This window comes from Etheostoma cragini, chromosome 17 (genome assembly GCF_013103735.1).
Source record: "Etheostoma cragini isolate CJK2018 chromosome 17, CSU_Ecrag_1.0, whole genome shotgun sequence".
Lineage (NCBI taxonomy): Eukaryota > Metazoa > Chordata > Actinopteri > Perciformes > Percidae > Etheostoma > Etheostoma cragini.
This window is the reverse complement of record NC_048423.1, coordinates 21,822,643-21,831,462: the sequence shown is the minus strand read 5'-3', so window position 1 is coordinate 21,831,462 and position 8,820 is coordinate 21,822,643. Positions and strand designations below refer to the sequence as shown.

The window sequence follows — 8,820 nt, the reverse complement described above, 5'->3', positions numbered from 1 at the left end:
AGTTTATGAGGCGTTTTAGGGGGCCCTTGGTAGCTTGGGGCCTAAGGCAATTGCCTACCTTTGCCTAATGGTAAGTCCGCCTCTGATCCGTCCCTGCGTATGTCCCCTTCTTGATATCTCAGGACCCCCTGAAAGGACCTTTTTTTCAAATTTGGCACAAATATCCAAGATTTCACTGTGAGTTTACATGATCAAAACTTTTTCATAACTCAAGATTTTCTATGCTAATTAACAAAGAAAAACATATGACAAGGTTAAAGGGCAACTTCACTGTGACATCAGATGTTGCAAAAAGATGCAAAAACTCTTTTCTGGTCGTGATTCAACACCATAACACATTTGGTGGGAAACTGAATGCCTGACACTAATCATAAAATGGTGATGATTGTATAGCTCTTCTCTAGTAAAGATGTCTATGATGTCATCCAGATGTTGCCGAAAATTCACTTAAAGGCAGGGTTGATAGGTCTTTCCAATATACACTTGTTTAAGTTTGGTTTGAAATGGTCTTTACACCCCGACAGCAATAAATAACTTGAGGGCTCGGAAACAGTAGTATAAATCTGTCATCTGGAATCTGCTTGAAAAGAACCAATGAAATTTCATGCCCCTCTGCACCTACTCTTCACCTCCCCTGTACCGACCAGTGCTCGTCGCCGCATTGCTACCAGTCGTCATTCTGGCATAAAACATTCTGATTCTGATAATATTAGCTGTTGGTTTACCGGTGAATTATGTCACGTCCTAATCCATTATGTTAGGTCCTATTGGCTGCCAGGTTGGGGTGGGTGTGGCCTACCTAGGTCACAGGGTTGAGAGACAATGGGAGGCTGCTGTGGAAAGACCGACTGAAAGAGTCAGAGGATTGCATTTCTCATTTATCTGATGTTTACAGTAACGGGCTAGACGGCGCCTAAGCTAAAGACAAGACGAGGAACGCCAGAAATGCTTCAAACCCTTACCTTCAGTTGGGTGGCCAAGCATTTAGCTTTTCCAATTTTTATGTGTGCAAGCAAAACCAAGCACTTTTTTAATCCCGAGCCGTAACGAGAGTAATCAGTTTCCCCAGGGTTGGTTATGTCATAACAATGTGCCATGAAGTGAAATTGCGGTCCTTTCTCCACTTCCTCTACAGCGCCGAGAGTGGTTAGATGGGTTGCTGTGGCTCAGTGGTAGAGCGGTTGTCCACCAATTGGAAGGTCCCTGGCCCTGCAGTCCCATGTCAAAATTCCCTTGGGGAAGACACTGAGACTCACGATGCTGCGCCATCAGAGTGTGATGTGATGTGTGTTTATCTGATGAGCAGGTGGCACCTTGTATGGCAGGCAAGATACAGTAGAAGAGCAGGCCATTTACAAGTAGACAAAGCCCCGAGGACGTTATACTTTCAAAGCTTTTCAACATTACCAACCCTGCCTTTAATACCTTTCATCAAATTGCCTCAAAGACGTCACAGCATATATTACATGAGTGTGGACAGACTAGACTGCTTGGCAGAGGTATTCAAATTGACATGTTAGTCATTTTGATGTGTGTTATCGTTTCTATTTATTTATTTTAATGCTGGTGGTCCAACAATTGAATTTGTTAATTAGAATGAGTCAATGTGCAGTTGTTGCCACAGTGAAGAAACACTTTAATGCACATCATTTTAATTGTGTTTTGAGTAAAGGTTGAGAGTGTGACTTGATTCCAAAAGTCACCCTGGTATGCACTTGACACATCCAGGACATCATCTTTCCCTCTACGCTGTGGTTCAACTGTGACTCATATTTGCTTTTTCCATGTTGTATAATTAAATGAACACGGAAAGCCTGATGTCACGATAATAGCCTTTTCCTGTCATACTAGCCAGGAAATGTTCAGAGATATCCATCAGCATGAAACACATGTGCACTACACTATAATGGGAAATCAGGTTCCTCTGAGTCTCAGCCTGGGTGACAGTTGCATAGGAATTTGGACATTGCTTCTAGTAAGCCCGAAAAGGTCTCTTATTTTATGTGAAGACTGCTTACTGGTATTATTTCGTAATGATAAGGACCTTTAGGCTAAGTATGAAAAGGATTAGGCTGTTGAATCAAGTTAGAATTCAGTAAAGTTATTAAGCTGACATATATACTGCTTTATCACGACACAATGTAATATTGATTCTTTCGGACAACGATACAATATTTTGCTGATATCATGAAGTCTGATAATTACACAATACAATTCTGAATCAGTTCAGGAGCCTGCGAACGATATGAGATGACATCACATGCCCATTTAACACCGTTACATTTATGTCAACTCAAAAAAACTAAACAACAACAAATACGATTTTACAATTTTATTATTGATCTCTTCCAGACTTATGAAGTGGGAATGTAAAATAAAGAGGCATCCTACAGACGACATTGATCGATATTTTCCCTTTGCATCGATAGAATTGGATCAAGGATTATCGAATTGATATATCAATCCAGATCAATGTTGCATTACACCCCTAGTTTGTGACATTCTGTATGTTACTGGCATATTTCTCAGGTCAGATGGGTCCAATGAGCAGATCAAGGCGGACCTGATTGTAGGCTGCGATGGAGCTTTCTCCGCCATCCGGAAGCAATTCCTTCGGCGCAGCCGCTTCAACTACAGCCAGACCTACATCCCCCACGGTTACATGGAGCTCACCATGCCACCCATCAACGGAGAGGTCAGTCCTCTCTACAGTCCCATTCTGTAATTGATAGGAGTGAGATGCTGCTTTCACAATTGTTGGGCACCACTGTATATGGCTTCTTGGTTATTTCTTTTTGTCCATCATCATCTTTATCATCTTCATCCTCCCCAGTTCGCCATGAAGCCCAATTATCTTCACATCTGGCCACGAAACACCTTCATGATGATCGCCCTGCCCAACTTGGTAAGATTTTTATTTGATTTTCTCCCATGTGTAATAGCTGCTCCGATGTTTTCTGTTGGTTTTCCATTTCCTGTCTTATTTTGTAGTCTCTTTGTTCTCTTTTGTTTTCCCACCTTTGAGATTGTCTTCACCACCCTGATGTCCTGCACCTGTTCCCCAGCCATTGTGTCACCTATCCCTTGTTTATCCTCATTTACTTGTGTGTGTCTCTGTGTCTGTTGTTGGTTTAAATATAATTTGTCAGTCTTTTTGTAGTGCTCTGGCCTGTCTTAAATTTTGTGTTCCTGGATTTGTTCCCCGTTCCTTCCGTGTTCTTGTTTTTCTGGATTACTCACCTGCTCAGCGTACAATGTTTGTAAGTGTCTTTGTGTTGTCTTTAAATTATTACTATTTCTAACTGCTGCTTCTCCCTCGCATTTATGCACTTGGGTCCAAGCTACATCTCTGACACTCCAGTTGGAAATTGAGTAATGTTATGTGGGTATTTTTACCTCAATTCTTTTTGGGCAACCTATAGCTGTTCCAGAAAGACAGCAGCAAAATCACTTTAGAACATTTTAGGGTGTGATTGTCCTACGGGATGTCCTCATTTAATTACAGTTAATTAACCTAATCAACAGAGCTCTGTAGATAGCAGAGGCATACTCATCAGAACTCTACATTACACACAGCAGTTGTGTCGTCCTCCTCATCGGTCTTCCTATCTGTCTCTGTTTTTTTTCTCCTGCTTTGTCTTCTCTCAATTGTTCCTGTCTTTCTTAATTCCACTGTGATTTTTCTGCATTGCTGACTCAGCACCCCAGTTTTGCTATATTTAGTGAGAGGTTAAAGCAGCTGACCTTGGAGTGCATTCACACTGTCACTAACTGCCATAGTTCCCAGTAACACATTAAGGCTGAGAAAAACCCCAACGCAAACCAACACATCCTTGCTGCTGTGGATGCCATGGTAACTGAGGCAGTGCTGACAGGTCCTCAGGGAGCACTTTGTGATGTTGGTAGAAATCACCTGCTCAGATGGGCAGATGATTGCATGCCCAAAACCTCAGTGCATGTCCATCCATCTATTTGGCTCTTATATTTGCATTGATGGTGGAAGATTGCAGCATGGAGGATTTTTCAGACCAATGAAAGTAATGTGAAACTTCTCGAAAAATAACACATAATAGAGTACTATACCACAGAAGTCAGCATTTATGAAACAATGCTACTTTATCTGTGAGTGCAATGGTTCACTCTTGACCTTGGGAATACATTGGTGATTCATCATTTTAAATGCAATGCTCACTTACTTAAAGCTGGGGTAGGCTGCTTTTTGGGCATACTTTGTGGAACAAAATTCCATAAAACCCTAAAACTCTTTTCAGGCTTTAGATAATCTAGCCCATGACAGGAGATTTTGGCCAATCACAGGTAATTTCAGAAAGAGAGTGTTCCTATTGTAGATGAATGTGCATGTGCCTTCAGATTGAGTGTAGAACTGAGGAAAATGACTTTAAACTTATTTTGTTGTCCAGGCAAATGAGTTGTAGGCAGAATATTGGAAATTAGGCAATACTTTTTTAATAAGTTATTTATCTACATAAAAATCTTAAACTCAAACTTGACCTTTGACCCTTATTTGGAAGTTACTGTACTATGTCTTTGCAGCTACAAGAATATAAGTGGTCATGCAAAAACTAAAGACATCATCTTCCATTGTATCACTCACTTGGTTGTTGATCACTGAATCAAATCATGATGTTAATGATGACATTTACATAAAATGTAGTCATCAATAATAATATAATAAATATAAAATATTGTAAATGAGAAGTAATTTATTTGAATTTCAAGGACAAAAAGTGTCTTTTCAACTCACATACAGTATCATTAGCAGCTACTGTATTATATTACCCTATTCAATATTGTTGCATAGAATTGTAATAAAACAATCCTATTTCTCATCCTATTACTTTGATTTCAAGTTGTTGGCAATGCAATAATATGTAACAATCCCCAAAGGTAAATATCAATAAATGTTTTCAGATAAAAGTTGTACAGGGGATAAAAGTGATCAGTCATTATTGATATTGTGTTTGGTCTGCATTTTTGTATGCCATCTGCATTTAGCATTAAATAATATTAATTTTACTTTCTATGTGAATATATTGTGTGATTTGTATTCACTATTAGAAAACAAATAATAAATCAATTTTTCATCTCTTAAGTCTGAGTAATAAATTAGTGGAATTACTACAAGTGACGTCAATCACTCGTTATGTACAAAAATCTCATCACAGATAATAAACAAAATGCTATCACCAAAATTACTATTACAGTTAGCCTTGATTACAAATTAACTTTTCATACTGCACTTTTGAATTTATGTACTTTATTAAACAGAACAGAAAAAAAGCATATCAATGATCACACCTGTGTTCAGTGTTTGGACACTGAGACACAAACTTTGCAGTTTGGAAAGGGAGTAATCATTTTGCCAATAAAACATTCAAAAATATTTGAAAAACTCCCATTATAATTTCCCAAAGCCCAATGGTACTTTTTCAAATCTGCTTCCTTAGTCTGACCAGCCACCAATAACCCAAATATATTCAGTTGACACCAAATCCTATATGGTACATTCAACCCCATTACTTTCCAAATGTTGGTGCTGATGCACCATTCCATTGTTTGAAAACCATCACTAAACATAAAATAGAAAGAAAAAGAAATAATTTTCAAATTGTTGGGCATCTAGAAAACAATCTGAAAATACTGTGACGAATGTAAAACATTAGACATGTAATGGTTCCCTTTCTCACCCTGTGTTCTTCAAAAAAATAATAAGGAACATAACTCTTTTCCTATAACTATTTCCCTGTTTTCTCCCCCATTTCTATTCCTCGGTATTTTTTGAGGATAACAGTCTTTCTGACATCTCCTTTGCCCTTTATCATGATGGAATCAACATGATGTTGCCCGAGATATTTAAGGACACAAGTGAATAGAGAAAAGGCACCAGTTTTTATATTGAGTGTTACAATTGTCTACCCAGAAGACCACATGCTTGATGTCCAGCTCCTTCTCCAATGCCGCTGCATTAGCTGATGTGACGCAAAGGTTTCATGATATATGGGAGTATTATAAGCTTCTGCAGGTCTACACTTTGTCCCTTTCTGCATCTGACCTGTAGTGTAACCTGCTCTCTGCAGCAGCAGCTTTATATTTTTGCAGCCTCTCACGCTTTGGGCAATTTGATGCAGGCTCCCCCAGGTGGTCAGCTTTCACGTGCTGCTGCTGCAGAAGACAGCTCTCACACTCCTCCTGTCCAAGCTTAGTAAAGCTTATGTTGCTTAACTTCAAAACCTTATGATAAAACTCATAGGAGCAGTTGTTGCTTTTTTCTACGTGGTCAGAATACATTAATGTTGCTAGGGAGGTATGCACGGCGGCATGGGGCATGCTCCCTCCGGTAGTGGCTGATGGTTGGGTGGAAGAACTCAATGTGGACCAGCGATGGTTTCATGTCCAGTTCAACTGATGGTACCCTAAAGATGATAGAAACTTTTGCACATCTGCTGTGGGACCTGGCCTTCATCATTTAGCCTGCACATCAAAGACCTGCCGTAGACGTTTGCAATTGGGGCCTGTTTCACACAGTGAATGACTGAATGAATAAATGAATGAACAAATGAAACATTTCCCTGTGTATAAAATGTCCCATTACTTGCCCCTGATTTTTGTGTGGGCTGTGGTGTGGCTTCAGCAATGGTGGGGTGGGTGGTGCTAATGTCTCCTGGGGCTGAAGCAAGGGTGAAGTCTGGTGTGACTGTAGGAAGGGTGGGTTCTGGCACTGTCAGTGGTGCAACAGCGGGACCAGGTGCAGTCATTGGAAGGATGGGCTCCTCAGGGCCTGGATTAAGAGTGGAGTCTGGTGTAACTCCACACTGGCACTGGAGCAGTAGTGACCTTTAGTGCAGTCAGTGGAAGGTTGGGCTCCTCAGGGGCTGGAATAAGAGTGGAGTCAGGCGTATAAAACTGCTCATCATCAGGAAAACTGATGTCATAAAAGTTGTTGAGTATGAATGTGACAGCTCTCGTTGGCTTAGGACAGAACATTGATTGTCTTTTCCAGAATACTGCTTAGCCCAATTTAACTATTACGTGATACATAGGAAACTTTGGGAAAGTCAGCATGCTGATGTAAGAACAGTGTTGGACATGTTACTTTAAAACTACAATCAAGTTTTCATTACTCATTGAAAAAACAATTAAATGAAGTTAATAATTATGTGTGCACCGTTTGTTTTCCAATTTAGGACAAGACGTTTACCTGTACCCTCTTCATGCCCTTTGAGGAGTTTGAGAAGATCACCACAGAAGATGAAGTCCTTGAGTTTTTTCAGGAATACTTCCCCGACACCATAGCACTTATAGGAGTGTAAGTGATTTTCTTACCTCCACCCCCTCTCTCTGTCTTTTTTTCTCTCTCTCTCTCTCTCTCTGTCTTCCCTCTTTCTCCCCCTCTGCTTTTATCTTGTCATCCAACCTGACAAGCCATCCCCAAAAACAATTTAATTTCTCATCAACCCTGTCGACTCCAAAAACATACACAGCTTTCATTCACTTACGGTTGAATTAAGTTAGAGTGTTCAGGCTAAACAAATACATGCATGCTTCCTTTCCTCTGATTGGCTGTTTATCTTCACCGGGGCAGATGGAGCATTGAGAATTTACCTATTCAGATTTGACATATGCGTTTGTAGAAAAATGAGACCTCAAAATTTGGGATTTTATGTATTGCTGTATTTCTGTTTGTGCCTCGCAGCGACGCTCTGAAAACGGATTATTTCCGATTGCCTGCACAGGCCATGGTGTCCATCAAGTGCTCCCCATATCACATTGGAGACAAATGTGTCCTCATGGGTGACGCAGCCCATGCAGTGGTGCCTTTCTATGGGCAGGGGATGAACGCTGTAAGTAACACTAAACAGAAGAGACAAAAAGGCAGAAAAGAATTAAATGGAGACTCATTCGTCCATGTATGCTTTATAGGGCTTCGAAGACTGCATAGTCTTTGAAGAAATAATGGATCAGCTCAACGAGGATTTTAGTAAGTACTTTTTAAATGAACAAAGATTAAAGGCGACAGAGACAGGGAATGAACTGACCATTAATGAGAAAGTTTTTATTTTTCTGCCTAGGTGCTGTACTGCCTGAGTATACCAGAGTGCGAGTTCCAGACGACCACGCAATTGCAGACCTGGCCATGTACAACTACATTGAAGTAATGCACATTCATTTAATATGTCTACTTTAACCTTGTACGTTAAAATGTCTTTAAAATATCATCATATAACATTGTTACTGTTAAAGTGGGGTGAAGGTATCTCTAAGAAATGGATTCATTCTACTATTGTAGAGACATCAACCCAAAACACGACAGCGGCGGAAGTAGTATTGAGATCTTTTGATTAAGGCAAAGCGGTAATACCACAGTGTAGAAATACTCAAGTAAAGTCTTGCATTTTAAAAGCTATGATTGATATTTACAGATTTTAATTTTATGATCACAAATATTGACCAAATGAAAGCGTAACGTGAAAGATAGCTTCGCTTTTCCAGACCTTCCTCCACAGCACTGCTAAGGAGGGTCGTCAATATAGACCACGTGAAAGTTGATGCTTGTGTTGATGAACCCACGGAGAATGATCACCAAGTCATTACTGCAGAGCTGCATCGCTTCTTTCAGCTCCTTGTTTGGCTTACCAGCCCACTATTTGACTGTTTTTAGCAGAAATACTGTGAGCTCTAAAATCCCACTGTAGATGGTGTTAATACTCACTATAGCTGTGACATCAATGCAATGCAGTGGAGTCCAAGAAAAGTACAATTTGTCCGTCCAGTGTATATATAAATATATATATGTATATA

At 39.9% G+C, this 8,820-nt stretch overlaps 1 protein-coding gene across 2 annotated transcripts in view; it reads left to right on the top strand.

The window, feature by feature from the left end:
- LOC117960945 (kynurenine 3-monooxygenase) overlaps window positions 1–8,820 on the top strand; it is a 23,014-nt gene that overhangs the window by 10,404 nt on the left and 3,790 nt on the right. For both annotated transcript variants that reach the window (XM_034899268.1, XM_034899269.1), the window contains exons 7-12: window positions 2,530–2,695; window positions 2,834–2,905; window positions 7,206–7,327; window positions 7,715–7,862; window positions 7,942–7,999; window positions 8,091–8,173. In XM_034899268.1, the coding sequence (XP_034755159.1) occupies window positions 2,530–2,695; window positions 2,834–2,905; window positions 7,206–7,327; window positions 7,715–7,862; window positions 7,942–7,999; window positions 8,091–8,173 (649 nt within the window). The remainder of the gene's footprint in view (window positions 1–2,529; window positions 2,696–2,833; window positions 2,906–7,205; window positions 7,328–7,714; window positions 7,863–7,941; window positions 8,000–8,090; window positions 8,174–8,820) is intronic.